This window comes from Phyllobates terribilis, unplaced genomic scaffold (genome assembly GCF_046119375.1).
Source record: "Phyllobates terribilis strain yellow unplaced genomic scaffold, ASM4611937v1 Scaffold_5__5_contigs__length_657084704, whole genome shotgun sequence".
Lineage (NCBI taxonomy): Eukaryota > Metazoa > Chordata > Amphibia > Anura > Dendrobatidae > Phyllobates > Phyllobates terribilis.
The window spans coordinates 547,556,013-547,573,157 of NW_027362765.1; the positions used below are offsets into that span (position 1 = coordinate 547,556,013).

Sequence of the window (17,145 nt, forward strand, 5' to 3'; positions counted from 1 at the left end):
CCTACCTAGAGGCTCCTGCCTGTCACCTGCCGTGACCACCTGACAGCCTACCTAGAGGCTCCCGCCTGTCGCCTGCCATGTGTGCCAGTCCATCCACTCGGATAACTCATCAGCCTGCCTGCTGTGCCCATCTGCGAAACCGGTCAGTCCCTGCCGTCTGTACCGTAGGAGTCACCTGCTCCCTTCCAAGGTCGTCCCCAGGGTAGCACCTGGTCCCTCTACTCGGACCCTCCCTGGTTACGGAGTCGATTGAGCCGCGGTACGACCTAGGTCGCTCCGAGTTGATACCTAATTACGCCCCTCTGGGTCCCTCCTTGCACCGTAGCACAGAGGTTCCACCACCCGGATCCGTAACAGTTTGCTCGGGCCATGGAACCAGGTGGCCCCCAAGCTCCTTCGCTCTCTGACCTGTACTAGGAGGTTTCTCGTCAGAGATCCCAACAGGAAACCATCCTGCGGAATGTCAACTCCCGCCTGGACACACTTTTTTATCCCACCTGTGTCCGCCCCGAGTCATGCGACTCCCGCTCCGGCAGCGCCGCTGCCCACCAATACCACGGCATCCAACCCAGGTCCCCGGCTTTCTGCACCTCCTCGTTTTGGAGGTGACCCCGTCTCATGTCGGGGCTTTCTGAACCAGTGCACGCTTTTGAACTTTTGGCACATCAGTTTCCCTCCGACCAGGCCAAGGTGGCGTTCATCATGTCTCACCTCACTGGAGAAGCACTGGCATGGCTAAATCCCCTGTGGGAGAGAGGGGACCCCTGGTGTCTGATCTATTGCCTTTCCTCGCTGCTTTCCAGAGAGTCTTCGATGAACTAGGACGAAAATCCTCTTCTGCCTCCTCTCTGATACGTCTCCACCAAGGGAGTCTCACCGTGGGCCAATATGCTATACGGTTCCGTACCCTCGCTTCTGAGCTTTCCTGGGACAACGAGGCTCTGGTGTCTGTCTTCTGGGGGGGTCTTTCCGGCCAGATTAAGGATGAGTTAGCCGGTTTGGACATTCCTACCACCCTGGATGACCTGGTGTCACTAGCTACCCGGATTGACATCCGCTTCCAAGAACGTACCAAGGAGGTTGCCCGGGAGAGAAGATTTCCTCGTCTTGCTCCTGTTTTTCAGAAACCGGCTTCACAACCAGCAATTCCCCGGGCACGCTCGCCCGAACCTATGCAGATTGACCAGACCAAGATGGTCAAGTCTCGCCTAGAAACTCGCCAAACTGAGGGAGGCTGTTTCTACTGTGGCAGTAAAGAGCACTTCATCCATTCCTGCCCGGTGAAGCCGGGAAACTCCAGTGTCTAGGTCTGCTTGGAGAGGTCGTCCTAGGCAAAAGTAAATCCTCTCCATCCCTGACTTTGTCTGTCTCTATCTCTTGGGAAGAGAACCGCTACTTTGAAATTGCACATCTGGATTCCGGAGCTGCTGAGAACCTCATTTCCCAGTCCCTGGTAGAGAGATATCAGATTCCCACCAAACCCCTGGCTGAACCATTGGCAGTCGCCTCCGTGGATGGAAGATTCCTTCTGGTGACCATCCTGCTCGTCACAGAACCTATTACCCTGCAGGTGGGAATGCTGCACTCTGAGAGGATCTCTTTCCATGTGCATTCCGGACTCTCTCACTCCCTATTGCTAGGTCTACCCTGGCTTCAGAGACAAGAACCCGTGCTGAATTGGCTATCCGGTGAAGTACTCCGTTGGGGGCAGGATTGCCATAAGACCTGCCTGGTCCCAGCCTGCCCGGTTCGTCCTCCACCCACCCCGGGTAATCTACCTGGTTTACCGGCACCTTACTGGTCCTATGCAGATGTCTTCGACAAAAAGGAAGCAGAGACACTGCCACCTCATAGGCCATATGATTGCCCGATCAACCTGGTACCCGGTGCCACTCCACCCCGTGGGCGTATTTACCCGTTGTCGTCGGCCGAAACCTGGGCCATGTCGGAGTACATTGAGGAGAATCAGGCTAGTGGATTCATCTGGAAATCTACCTCCCCGGCTGGAGCCGGATTCTTCTTCGTCAAGAAGAAGGATGGTTCACTACGCCCCTTTATTGACTATAGAGGACTCAACCAAATCACGGTCAAAAACAAATACCCCCTGCCGCTCATTTCCGAGTTGTTTGACCGCCTTAAGGGTGCTAGGATTTTTACCAAGCTGGATCTACGTGGGGCGTATAACCTGGTCCGGATCCGTCAAGGAGACGAGTGTAAGACGGCATTCAATACCTGGGACGGTCACTATGAATACCTTGTGATGCCCTTCGGTCTCTGCAATGCTTCCGCCGTCATCCAAGAATTAGTCAATGACATCTTCCGTGACCTTCTATATTCCTGCATGGTAGTGTACCTGGACGACATCTTGATCTTCTCTCCGGACCTTCCCACACATCGGAGGGATGTTCGTCAGGTCCTGCTTAGGCTTAGGCAAAATCACCTCTATGCCAAATTTGAGAAGTGCCTCTTCGAGCAGACCTCCCTTCAGTTACTGGGCTATATTATCTTCCAGACAGGTCTACAAATGGACCCAGAGAAGCTCTCCGCTGTCTTAAAATGGCCCCGTCCGGAGGGGTTGAAGGCGATTCAGCGATTCCTGGGCTTCGCGAACTACTACCGTCTCTTCATCCTGCACTTCTCTTCCCGGACTGCTCCCATCTCTGCGCTCACCCGTAACGGAGCAAATACCAAGGCATGGCTGCCCGAAACCGAGGAGGCCTTCCTTTCCTTAAAGCAAGCCTTCTCCTCTGCCCCAGTGCTGCACCGTCCATACTGCAACAAACAGTTCTTCCTGGAGGTTGATGCTTCCTCCTCCGGAGCCGGAGCGGTGCTCACCCAAAAATCTTCATCCGGGAGAATGGTAATCTGCGGCTTTTTCTCCAAACTCTTCTCCTCGTCTGAGCGCAACTACTCCATAGGAGACCGAGAACTACTAGCCATCAAATTGGTGCTGGAGGAGTGGCGTTACCTGCTTGAAGGGGCTCTATACCCGGTGATCATCTATACTGATCACAAAAACCTATCATTTCTCCAGAATGCCCAAAGACTCAATCCGCATCCGGCCCGGTGGCATTTGTTCTTAGCTCGCTTCGACTTTATCCTACATTACTGCCCAGAGGACAAGAATGTTAAAGCTGACACCTTGTCCCGATCCTTCCTGTCCTCCGATCAAGAGGAGGAGCCTATGCACATCATCGATCCCTCCAAAGTAATGAGTATGGCCCCCTTGGCTCTGACTCATCACCCACCCGGTAAAACTTTTGTAGCGGCTCCAGATCGGGAGAAGATTCTTCACTGGGGTCATTCATCTAAACTAGCCGGCCATGCCGGTCAGAAGAAGACCTTCCTGCTCATTGTCCGGCATTACTGGTGGCATACCCTGCGCAAGGATGTGGTAGACTTCGTCTCGGCCTGTTCGTCCTGTGCCAGCAACACAGTTCCCAGACATCTTCCAGCCAGTCACCTCCTGCCTCTTCCCGTACCAGCTGCCCCGTGGCAGCACATTGCTATGTACTTTATTACAGATCTCCCTGTTTCTGCCGGTTGTACAGTCATTTGGGTGGTCGCCGACCGCTTTTCTAAAATGGCCCACTTCATCTCTGTGCCTGGTCTCCCGTCTGTATCGGAGCAGGCTAAGGACTTCATCCTTCACATCTTCCATCTCCATGGTCTACCCCTCCACATTGTGTCGGATCGAGGGGTTCAGTTCACCTCACGCTTCTGGAGAGCTACGTGTAAGCTGCTGGATGTCACCCTGGATTTCTCCTCCGCTTAACATCCACAGTCCAATGGCCAAGTGGAGCGTATCAACCAGATCCTTACCAGCTACCTCCGGCACTTTGTTAATGCTCACCATACCGATTGGGTGGAGCTCCTACCATGGGCCGAGTTCTCCTACAACAACCATGAGAGCGAATCTACGTCCAAGTCCCCGTTCTTTATAGTCTACGGTCAGCATCCCCGGATTCTGTTTCACATCTCCGCTTCTGTGGACAACCCTGCCGCGGAGTCTCTGGTCAGCGAATTTTCCACCATTTGGGAAAATACTAGGTCCGCACTTCTTCAGTCCTCCGAGCGGATGAAGAAACATGTTGACAAGAGACGTCTGGATCCGCCTCAATTTCATCCGGGAGACAAGGTTTGGCTCTCCTTCAAACATGTTCGGCTCAAAATACCCTCCTATAAGTTGGGTCCTCGGTTCATCGGTCCATTGAAGTCATCAAACAAATCAACCCAGTGGCCTACAAGTTAAAACTCCCGGCCACCTTGCGGATTCCCAACTCCTTCCACGTATCTCTCCTCAAACCAGTTGTGTTTAATTCTTTTTCCAACAATCCAGGTACTCCCCCTGCTCCGGTTTCCGCTGAAGACGTTTTTGAGGTAGAGAACATTCTGGCCACTAAGAGGGTAAGAGGAAAAAACTTTTTTCTGGTGAATTGGAAGGGGTTTGGCCCAGAGGAGAGAACTTGGGAACCCAGGGAGAACATTCATGCCCCGCTTCTCCTTAAAAATTTTTTTTCTGGCCTAAAAAAGAGGGGGCGTAAAGGGGGGGGGTACTGTAGCATCGGCGTCTCTGCCTCCTGACAGGCAGAGACGCCGTCCCTCTCACTGCTGTGCTCCCCGCCCGGCGTCCTCCAGCGCTCCTCTTCCTGCTGCTGCCGGCGCGCAGCTTCCCGGGCACTGTGCTTAGGTCGCGTGCGCTCCCTCCCTCTTAAAGGGGCCGTGTTCGCCATCCTAAGGAGTCCCCGACCAATTGCCAGAGGTCCTCCCATATATAAGGCACCTCCTCCAAAATGGAGGTGCCCGAGCAATAGTTGTTGCACAGTGTACTTACCTCTGCTTCAGCCCTCAGGTCCTGCTGCTAGCCTGACTACTAGTCCTGCCCGCCAGCCTGACTACCAGTCCAGTCCACCAGCCGTACTACTCTCCAGCCCGACAGTCTGTCTTCCGTTCAGTCCGCCAGTCTGTCTATGGGCTTTGCCCGCCTGCTTACCTGAAAGCTCCTGGCTGCTACCTACCGTGCCTACCTGGAGGCTCCTGCTTGCTACCTGCCGGGCCTACCTGGAGGCTCCTGCTGTCACTTGCTGTGACCACCTGTCAGCCTACCTGGAGGCTCCTGCCTGTCACTTGCCGTGACCACCTGTCAGCCTACCTGGAGGCTCCTGCCTGTCACTTGCCGTGACCACCTGTCAGCCTACCTAGATGCTCCTGCCTGTCACTTGACGTGACCACCTGTCAGCCTACCTGGAGGCTCCTTCCCGTCACCTGCCGTGACCACCTGACAGCCTACCTAGAGGCTCCCGCCTGTCGCCTGCTGTGTCTGCCAGTCCATCCACCTGGATAACTCATCAGCCTGCCTGCTGTGCCCATCTGCGATACCGGTCAGTCCCTGCCGTCTGTATCGTGGGAGTCACCTGCTCCCTTCCAAGGTCATCCCCAGAGTAGCACTTGGTCCCTCTGCCCAGACCCTCCCTGGTCACAGAGTCGATTGAGCCGCCGAACGACCTAGGTCGCACCGAGTTGATACCTAGTTACGCCCCTCTGGGTCCCTCCTTGCACCGCAGCACAGAGGTTCCACCACCCGGATCCGTAAAACCTTCCATTGCTTCACGGGAATTAAAACAAAGTGAAATGAATGGATTTAAAAAGTTTTATTTTTTCTTCACTAAAATGTTGCTAATATCATAATTGGCAATGGTAGTTGGCAGACCACCTGCAGGCATTACTTTGCCTCAGGTTGCCATGATAACCATCAGGACTGCACGATCAAGGGGTACCGATGACCTTAAAGAGGGAGCCCCATTCCTATAATAACCATTTAGATGCCGCAGTCTTTATTTAAAGCAGCATCTAGAGGTTTAAAAACCCACGTTTGGTGCTAACACTGATTGTGGGGATAAGACTGGCATATGAAACATAAGGAATTTTCCCCTACAAAAAAAACATGCAAATATAAACTATAACCTGCTGATCGCTTTATATTACGTAATGCTTCTAAGGAACAATGCATCCGTAATCTAAATCTGATTAAGGAAACCTTTATATATCTCTTTAGGAAATTATAGGCATGTGGAAGTATAGGATGGGCCCTTATTAATGTATGAATGACGTATTATGATTTTATATTTCCCTGAAAATTGACGGTTCAAGAAGCATTGGTGGCATTGGCCCATTGTCAATAGCCATCATTAGTGCGTGTGCAGATTACTACGTTTGTCTCCAGAGCAACAAATAGGATGCCTAATAGCAATGTGCAAATTGTGTCCAACTAAACCCCCCAAAAAGTCCTCCTTCCCTCTAATCTTTATGATTATAACACACTTGTATTTACATTTGTCAAAGCTGAAAGTTCAATGTCAAATTTCTTGTTTTCGCTTAATAACATTAAGTTGAAAAATCCACATATTTATCGTGTCTGCTTATCTCTGTGCTGGTTACTTACAACTGAGAGCTAATCAATGTTTCACAGTTACATTGCTCTAAACGTGCCAGCATATAGAGACGATTCAGCCGTTTGTGCAGATGCAGAAGCTTTCACAGCCTCCTTCAATAATCCGTCTCAAGATGCCCACCCCCACAGGTCTGCCATGGTTTTTTGTCAGCCGTGCTGGGGAATGGTTGCTCCGTGAAGTGTTGCAATTACAATAAGTAACACATAATTGATCAGAAATTAGCAAGCTGCCTAGTCTCACAGAGATGCTTTACTTTTGGAATAAAATATTTGAATTCATGTGTGATACAAAACATTCCCATGGCAATAAATGAAGATTTGTTTTAAATGAACATATAGAAAATACACTTAAAAAAAGTATTCAAAATAAGTAAATAATGATAATGTGATTAACCCCTTAACGGGAATCAGTCACCAGGTTTTTGCTATATAAGCTTAGAGCACCATTATGTATGGACAGAGGCCCTAATTCAAGCGATGTAACATTTACTGAGCTGCCTGCTGCAGTTTTAATAAAATCATTGGTTTATCTGCTGCAGAGCTACCAGTTCTCTGAATGCTGAGCTATACTGTGCCCACACCACTGATTGGAAGATTTCTGTCTACACTGTGCATAGGCAGAAAGCTGCCAATCAGTGGTGGGGTGGGGGTATAAAGTATTCATGAATATGGAGGACTATATGGCAATAGGTTTACAAGCCCTCTAGTGATTATCTCCTGCTGATAAACCATTGATTTTATCAAAGCTACAACTAGCAGCCCAGTAAGTGACACATCATTGGAATCTGACTGTCTGCTCATATATCATGCCGCACTCAGATTAGGTGACAACAACCTGGTGACAGATTCCCTTTAAAGACATGGAATTTTCACTTTTGTGCTTTCATTCTTTCTTCTTCTTGTTCCAAGAGCCAAAACTTTTTTTTTATTTTTACATCGACATTGTCATATGAGGGCTTTTTTATGAGATGAGTTGTTGATTCGAATGACATCATACATTTCACCTTTCAATGTCCTGGAAAATGAGAAACAAATTCTAAATATGGTTTCATTTGTGAAAAAACTCAATTCTGCCATTGTTTTTTTGGGGGTTTGTTTTTACAGTGTTCGTTGTGTGGCAAAAATGAGTTGAAAAATGATTCTCCTGGTCAGTACGATCACAGCGATATTAAACTTATCCAGTTTTTTTCATTATTTTAATGCGTCTGTATAATGGATGTCTATGAAAGACATCAACGAGCAGCATAGACTTCCTTATTAAAACATATATGTCTGACCAGGCTTGGCAACCGTCCAGAAATTCCAGGACAGTCCGTATAAATAGGGCACTTTTTTCCCGTTTGTAAACATTTTTTAAGGTGTCCGTGATTTTTTTGAAGCTGAAGGAACTTATACAGATTATTTTGATTGCAATTTTCATCATTTTCCTGTTTACAGTGAATGCAGCTGATGTCTTTATATCAGAATGATGGGCTGTAGACACGTATCACTGATCATAGTGATTTATTATGGTTTTCCAATATGTCCATAAAAAATATTGTCTGTCTATGATTTTTTGATAAACCGTCCAGAAAAAATAAAAAGTCAAGTTGGCAGCCTTGTGTCTGACACGTTTTTGTGTTTGATTGTGGAAGAGCATGATCATCTATGCCTTTTAGTCCATCTTTTTTTGGTATGCTTCTGTATACCAGCCATACTCTTTTGACCTCTGTCTGGCAATAGAGCCCTATGGACATGTTTAGCTTTCTCGGACAATATGTGATAAGGGTCTTAGATATATTGTTGCTTATTTCAAAAGGTTTTTTTTTTTATATTGTTCCTCATTATTTACCTGTCATGAATTAACACTTCTTCACTCATTAAAGTATATTTGCAATACTACATTCAACAGCAAAATGAAATCTCAGATCAATACAGGCTCTTAACGATGATTAAATTGAAGCAACAGTTGAATCATTTTACCAACAAGAATATCATATTGGTGATATGAATCTGATAACAATTGATACTTACAAAGACTTCAATACTAACAGGTACAGTGCTGTTTAATGGCGGTACCCCTGCATCTTTAGCCATAACTTGTAACGATATAACGCCATTGGAAATTTGTTCATAATCCAAAGGTCGGATAACAGTTATTACTGAAATAAAAGCAAACTATTAGTCTAATAAAAATGACTGGAATATTTAATGTTCATAACAAGGATTACCAAACTATCAAATATTACACAAAACTGGAACAAAAGAAAAAAGTTCTAAAAATAATAAATCATTAATCTAATTTTTAAATAAAAATGTATACATTTTCAGATATGTAATTTGCCCTTAATGACCATGAAAACATTATCTTATTTGCAAGATCACAAAAACAATATAATCTCTTTTTTACTTCCTTTGAAGCATCATTCCCACACTATAGGTTTCTAAAGTTTCCCAGTCTTGGAAGAAATTTAGTGTAATGTAAGGGACTCCAGATATGACCAGTAATGGAGTCTGAAGAGGCCCAAAATATTTGTAACCACCATATAAGACAAGTTTTATTGATCATGCATGACTGTTGTAGATTCTGTTGCAGATTTAGCTCTGGGGCCTACAAGATACACAAACTACATAATATATGCATATTGTGCACAAGTTTTTGCCTATCAACTTAAATTTGAAGGGAAACTTGCACTTCTTAAAATCCATAGTTGCATAGTAGTCATAAAAACACTATTTACACAGGGCCAAATTACATATTTTGAACACATATAACAAGTGATACATTATTGTGCTTTTATTCTCACTCACCTCCATAACCTTCAGAAATTGTGATCTCAAAAAAGTTTCGGAATGCTGAAGCCTGAGTAATGCTGTAAGTAATTTGGTTATTCGGAGGGGAATCCTCATCGGTTGCCTAAATATAAGGAAACAATAATCTTACTCAGTGATTTCAATATCTATTTGGACACATAACTGTAAACTCTGAAGTCTGGTTAGGACAAATGGAAAATTCATTTATAAAAGTAAAGTTACGGCAAATTTATGGCTGTATAGAGTTGCTTGGAGTTGCTAGGCCATATAGCCTCCAATAAAATTCAAAGGCCTATTGTACAGAGTGTATTCTTCCTTGTGAAGTCATTTTGGTGCTAAAATCAATTTCACTTTAATTAAAAAGTAAGTAGGATAAGTTAGAAATCAAAAATATATTATGTAAACAGTAGGACCTACATACATGTTCAAACACTGCAGTAAGCAAGATAATGGCATATTCTGCTTGTAACAAATGGAGGTTGTCACTAATGTGGGGTTCTCTTCAATGTGAACAAAGCCTGTTTTGTGACCAACTTTTTAACAACTGATCACAACTAGTGATGAGCGAGCATACTCGCAAGAACTCGGGAGCTCGCCGAGTAGTTGTGAGATGCTCGGGCGGATGCTCGGGTCCCCTCCCTGCATGTTTGGCGCTCTTTACAGAGCCAATGAACATGCAAGGATCGCCTGCCACTCACTGTAATGCCTCAGCCATGTTGGTTGTGGCATTACAGTGATTGGCTGGCAACACAGCGTCATCAGGTCTATATCAGACCTGGCGCCACTGTGCTCGTCAGTCTACTCCGTAATCAGGCAGTGTAGGGAGAGGTGCTGCTGAGCTAGGGAGAGATTTGGTTGTGTATTAGGGAGTGTAGGAAGAAAACAAGTACATTACACATATCCATCAAGAGAATGCCAAGAGTGTACAAAGTGTTAGAACCTTGCTGTTAGGTTTTTTTTCCTTTGCTGGTCACATGACCTTGTTGGCCTATTTAATCCTGCTCCGCCCTTCTGGCTTTGCTGGACTTCATTGTATATCTACTTTCTAGCTAGCCTGTGCTCTGTATCTAGCTCTGTTAGTTTGCTTGGTCTACGGACCTCTATGTTCTATCTATTTTGTTTGTTCGTCTGTCTGCTACTATTTCTGTTAGGAGGTGTCCCATATTCCTCCCAGTCCTTAGTACTTGTAGGGATTCCCTCCCCACATCTATAGGTCTCCGTACAGACTAGATTAGGACTTTAGCAGGATCAGGTTCCCTGTTACATCGTAGGGATTCAGCTGAGTCCTATAGTAGGGACAGATCTCCTCTCTTTCCTTAGCTTTGGTAGCAGAACATAACAGTAAGTCCAGCCTGCAAATTCTCTAAGGAAAGATTTTTTTTTTTTTTTGTTCCATCATGGTGTCGGTTCAGGATTTGGCTAAACACCTGCAGGGACTCTCTCTGGAAGTGGCCGAGCTCCGTCAGCACGTGAGTAACTGTCCTGGAGCATATTTCTTGGAGCCTAAGGTATGTTTGCCGGATTTATTTTTTGGTGAACATCGAGAATTTTTTTCATTTAAAAATGCTTGCTTATTGTATTTTCGTTTGAGACCCAAGTCCTCTGGGGATGAATCCCAGCGCGTAGGGTTCATAATGTCACTTTTGCGCAAAGAGCCTCAGGAGTGGGCCTTTTCTTTGCAACCTAGTGATACATGCTTCAGATCAGTGGATAGTTTTTTTTTCTGCTTTAGGACTATTATATGATGATCCTGACCGTGTCGCATCAGCTGAGACTGAGTTGAGACGTTTAAAACAAGGATCAGGTAATGTCGAAAAATATTGTACTCATTTCCGTCGTTGGTCTACTCAAACAGGGTGGTACGATTCTGCTCTGAAAAGTCTATTTCTTGCTGGGCTCAGTGAAAGGGTTAAAGACCTGCTAATTGCTTATCCTACACCTGAGGATTTGCAACAGGCTATGCAATTAGCTATACGGGTGGATAGAAGACTGCGTGCTAGGGTTAATGAGAGCAAATCCTCTGCTATGTCAGTTTCTGGTTATGATAATGTGTGTACTAACAGTGGTGAACCGATGGAGATTGGATCGGTGGCACCTCGCTCTCAAGAAAAAGACCGTCGTTTTTCGGAAGGCTTGTGTTTCTATTGCGGAAAATCTGGTCATTTGATTAAAGGCTGTGAGCTTCGTATGAAGAAAGAAAAAAAAATGGTCAGTCACGCCCGTATTGCCTGTTTAAATTCCAAGGGTATATTTTTAGCTGCTTCCACGATTGCTCAGGAAAAATTAATGGAATTTCGGGTGTTTGTTGATTGCGGGTCTACACTGAATGTAATTGATGGGGGATTCGTGGAAAAACTCAATTTAAAACCTGAACCTTTATCATCCCCCATTGCTGTGGTTTCTGTGGATGGCTCCCCTTTGAAGAATATTACTCTCAAGGTCAGTGAATTTCCTCTCACTATTAATGGTGTTCACCATGAGAAATTGGATTTGGTAGTGTTGAATAACTTGCCTTCTCCAGTAATATTGGGTTTGCCCTGGTTAAAATTTCACAATCCTGTACTGGATTGGTCTACCAGTGAAATTAAATCCTGGAGCCATAAATGTTATGACAAGTGTTGTAACGGGCGTATTGCAGCTTTGGATAGGGGAGAATTGCCTGTTCCTATTCAGGATTTTTGGAGAGTTTTTTCTGAGAAAGAATCGCAGGTTTTGCCTCCCCATAGAGACTATGATTGTTCTATTGAATTTGTCCCTGGAGCGATTCTTCCTAAAAGTCGTTTATTTAACCTTACTATTCCTGAGAGGAAGGCTTTGGTGGAATACATACAGACAAGTTTGGCCGCCGGTCACATTAGGCCCTCTAAGTCTCCTGTGGCAGTTAGATTTTTTTTTGTAAAAAAAAAGGACGGCGGTTTACGTCCTTGTCTGGATTTTCGTGAGATTAACAAAATTACGGTACGCAATCCTTACCCACTGCCATTGATTCCTGATCTGTTTAACCAGTTATTGGGGGCCAAGTGGTTCTCTAAAATTGACCTTAAGGGGGCATACAATCTGTTGCGCATGAAGGAGGGTGATGAATGGAAGACTGCTTTTAACACTCCTGTAGGTCATTTTGAGAATCTGGTTATGCCTTTTGGTCTTACTAATGCTCCTGCATTTTTTCAGAATCTGATTAATGACATCCTTAGACCTTTGATCGGTAAAAATGTGGTTGTGTATTTGGATGACATTTTGATTTATTCGCCAGATCTGGAGTCTCATTGGCGGAGCGTGCGTGAGGTATTACAGTTATTAATGGACAATTCGCTTTTTGCTAAGCTGGAGAAATGTGAGTTCGCTGTACAGAGAATTAGTTTTTTGGGCTACATTATCTCCAGCAAAGGTTTTGAGATGGATCCGGTTAAGGTTCAGGCTGTGCAGGAATGGCCTAGGCCTATTGGTTTGAAATCGATACAGAGGTTTTTGGGTTTCGCCAATTACTATAGAAAATTCATAAAAATTTTTTCTAGTATTGTCAAACCTCTGACTGATCTCACCAGGAAAGGTGCTGATGCGGTTCAGTGGTCTTCTGAGGCCATTGAAGCTTTTGTGTATCTCAAGGAGAGGTTCACCTCTGCTCCCATCCTTATGCAGCCTGATGTTACTAGGCCGTTTTTGGTTGAGGTTGATGCTTCCTCTGTGGGGGTTGGCGCAGTATTGTCTCAGGATAACGGGGATGGATTACATCCCTGTGCCTTTTTTTCAAAAAATTTTTCGGAGACTGAATTGAATTACGATATTGGTAATCGGGAATTATTGGCTATTAAACTCGCATTTGAACACTGGCGCCACTTCTTGGAAGGTGCAGAATTTCCCGTTCAGGTTCTTACGGATCATAAAAATCTGATATATCTTGATGCTGCCAAGCGCCTGAATGCCCGTCAGGCTAGGTGGGCACTGTTTTTCTCGCGGTTTAATTTCTCCGTTACTTACATCCCTGGTACTAAGAATGTTAAGGCGGATGCCTTGTCTCGCAGTTTTTCTCCCATAGTCGGTGCTGAGAAAGAGGAAAACATTTTACAAGAAGGTGTTGTGATAGCTGCTTTAGACTCCGTTTTGGAAGATGAGATTCTTAAAGCTCAGGAGAATGCCCCATCTAACACTCCTCATGGGAGGTTGTTTGTGCCTGGGACCTTTAGGAGAGATTTGTTTGTTGAGTGTCACGAATCTCGGTTGGCAGGTCATCCCGGAATCTCTGAGACCAAGAGACTGGTGGGTCGCAGTTTTTGGTGGCCTGGATGGCAGAAGGAAGTCATTAAGTGGGTGCGCCAATGTACTGTGTGTGCTAGATCCAAGTCTTCGCATGCTCCTGCTGCGGGGTTGCTTTGCCCTCTGGAGGTTCCTAGTGCACCTTGGACACATTTGGCTATGGACTTTATAACTGACCTTCCCCCCTCTGAGGGTTTTACTGTCATCTGGGTGGTCGTGGACCGTTTTAGCAAGATGTGTCACTTGGTTCCCTTCGTCAAACTGCCCTGCGCTAAAACTCTCGCTAAGGCCTTTGTCAAGGAAATTGTCAGACTTCATGGCGTTCCTACTGACATTGTTTCTGATAGGGGTCCTCAGTTCGTGGCTCGTTTTTGGCGTGCCTTTTGTGACAGGTTGGGAATTCATTTGTCGTTTTCGTCCGGATATCATCCTGAATCTAATGGCCAGACAGAAAGGAAAAACCAGGATGTTGAGCAGTTCTTGCGTTGTTTTGTGGCAGACAATCAAGAGGGGTGGTCTGAGTTTCTGCCACTTGCCGAATTTGCTCTGAACAATCATACATCTTCTTCTGCTGGTTGTTCGCCTTTTTTTTGTTGTTCTGGGAGACATCCGTCGTTTGGGTCGTTCTCCAGGTTGGGATCTGCCGTGCCTGAGGAGGAGAATTTTTCCGGTGATTTGGAGGGAGTTTGGACGGATGTGCGTGGTAATCTTCAGGAGGCCAACAGAAAATCTAAAGACTACTTTGATAGGAAACGACAGGAGGTTTTGTTCGCTGTTGGTGACATGGTTTGGTTGTCCTCTAGGAATCTGCGGTTGAGGATTCCTTCTAAGAAATTGGGTCCCAAGTTTGTAGGGCCCTTTAAGGTGCTTCAGGTTGTCAACCAATCTGCTGTTAGGTTGGAGGTTCCTACCTCCTGGAGAATTAATCCGGTCTTTCATGTCTCTCTGTTAAAAAAAGCTGTTGTGTCGGATGGTGACGCCTCTGCCTCTGTTCCTCCGGTGGTGGAGGACGGGGAATATGAAATTTCTCGCATCCTTGACTCTAGACGGTATAGAGGTAGTTTGCAGTATCTTGTGGCCTGGAAAGGTTTCGGACCCGAGGATAACTCTTGGGTGAGGTCAGATGATGTTTCCGCGTCCAGACTTATCAGAGCGTTTCACAGGAGATTTCCTGATAAGCCTGGTCCTAGGGGATCCGGAGGATCCTCTTAGAAGGGGGGGTACTGTTAGAACCTTGCTGTTAGGTTTTTTTTCCTTTGCTGGTCACATGACCTTGTTGGCCTATTTAATCCTGCTCCGCCCTTCTGGCTTTGCTGGACTTCATTGTATATCTACTTTCTAGCTAGCCTGTGCTCTGTATCTAGCTCTGTTAGTTTGCTTGGTCTACGGACCTCTATGTTCTATCTATTTTGTTTGTTCGTCTGTCTGCTACTATTTCTGTTAGGAGGTGTCCCATATTCCTCCCAGTCCTTAGTACTTGTAGGGATTCCCTCCCCACATCTATAGGTCTCCGTACAGACTAGATTAGGACTTTAGCAGGTCTGATCGCAGGATCAGGTTCCCTGTTACATCGTAGGGATTCAGCTGAGTCCTATAGTAGGGACAGATCTCCTCTCTTTCCTTAGCTTTGGTAGCAGAACATAACACAAAGCAGTCATCAAAGCAAAAGATGGCTACTTTGAAGAACCTAGAATATAAGACATATTTTCAGTTGTTTCACACTTTTTTGTTAAGTATATAATTCCACATGTGTTAATTCATAGTTTTGATGCCTTCAGTGTGAATGTACAATTTTCATAGTCATGAAAATACAGAAAAATCTTTAAATGAGAAGGTGTGTCCAAACTTTTGGTCTGTACTGTATACGTTTTCTGAAAATTCTGCCATTTCTGGCCTCCATTCTAATTTTTTTTCAGTGTGTCAGCAAAGTTTTCGACACTGGTTTGTTGTTCAAAATAGTTACCTACAGGGCAGGTGTTTAAAACTGTGGTTTCTCCATCACACGGATTACATATAACTTTGCTCCAAATTCAGCCATTTGTAGTGTGCGTGGAAGATATTGTCCTCCATTTAAAATGGGCAAGGCACGTGGAAAGGGACGGGGAACTGGATGTGATGATGATGGTGATGGTGCATGCAGAGGCCGAGGCCGTGGGCAAGCTGAAATTGTGCTACAACAAACACCCACATCTTCTCACCTGACCTTCCTGTCCCAATTCCTAGGGGCCGCAGCACACCACTATTGAACCCATAACAGTGTCAACAGGTTGTTGGTTGGATAGCGGATAATGCTTCCAGTCACTTAGCCACCACCACCACCACCCTGTCTTCCACACGGTCAAGTCTCAGTAGCCATGAGTCTGGACTGCATATTCCTCACCCTGATCCTCCTTCCTCCCACCATGCCGAGTGTGTGGAGACAACTGATCCCACACTTGGACACTCTGAAGAGCTGTTCACTTTTCCATTTATAGGTTTGGGCCTCTCGCCAGGTCCACTTGAAGCCGGGCAAGAGGAGATCGCATGTAGTGATGCCCAAATATTTGAGCAGCCACGGTCACACGAAGGAGACGGTGGGAAAGTGTCACATGAAGTGGACCATGATGAGACACAATTGCCAGAAAGTCAGGAGGAGGACCAGGGTGCAGAAGTGGAAGACGAGGTGGTGGATGATATAGTAACTAACCCAACCAGGCAGGAGGACATGCAGAGTGAAGACAGCAGCACACAGGGGGTGGGAGGCAGAGCACCCCAACAGGCAGGAAGAAGCAGTGTGGTGGCCGCAGACAGAAGGCAGGGAACTATTCCCCATAACACCAACACGAAGGAAGTTGACAGTATAACTGTTAGGTCTTCCCGAGTCTGGTCGTTTTTTAAAGACTCTGCCAATAACCCCAAAAAGGCCATTTGCACCAGCTGCCAGGCCAGCATCAGCAGGGGTGGCAAAACTAGCAACCTGACTACCATCAGCATGATCAGGCACATGGCAGCAAAGCACCCAACTTTGTGGGCCGAACCCCAGGGTCCAGGAACAGTGTCTTCAGGTAACACCACTGCTTCTTCTGCTGTTGTGCATGCAAGCCAATCCCCTGTCCATGGTGCATGCAAAGATGCCTCCTGCCCTGCACCTGTTGTTGCACACTCTCAAGTAGCAGCATCAGGAAGCACGTCCACATCCTTGTCCCAGCGCAGAATTCTGTTGTCCATACCCCAGTACTTGGAATGCAAGTGCAAATACGCAGCCAATGCCCCACAGGCCATACTACTAAATTCCCACATTTCATGACTGCTTGCGCTTGAAATGTTGCCTTTTAGGCTCGTGGAGACGGAAGCATTCCGCAACCTGAAGGCGGCAGCCGTCCCTCGATACTCAGTCCTCAGGCACCACTATTTCTTCCGGTGTGCCGCCCCCACATTATACATGCACGTGTCCCAAAATATTAGCTGTGCACTCAACAACGCAGTTACCGGGAAAGTCTAACTAACCACGGACACGTGGACAAGTGCTTGTGAGCAGGGATGGTACATCTCACTGACGGTACACTGGGTTAACATAGTCGAAGCCGGGACCCAGTCGGACCTTGGGACGGAACATGTCCTCCCGACGCCAAGGATTGCGGACCCTAGGTCAATCAGGGTTGCCACCA

At 46.2% G+C, this 17,145-nt stretch overlaps 1 protein-coding gene across 2 annotated transcripts in view; it reads right to left on the minus strand.

Annotated features, from left to right (window-relative positions):
- Positions 1-17,145, minus strand: part of CDH23 (cadherin related 23) — a 1,802,240-nt gene that overhangs the window by 685,922 nt on the left and 1,099,173 nt on the right. For both annotated transcript variants that reach the window (XM_073685852.1, XM_073685853.1), the window contains exons 16-17: positions 9,242-9,347; positions 8,465-8,592 (exon numbers count right to left, since the gene is read on the minus strand). In XM_073685852.1, coding sequence (XP_073541953.1) covers positions 8,465-8,592; positions 9,242-9,347 — 234 coding nt within the window. The remainder of the gene's footprint in view (positions 1-8,464; positions 8,593-9,241; positions 9,348-17,145) is intronic.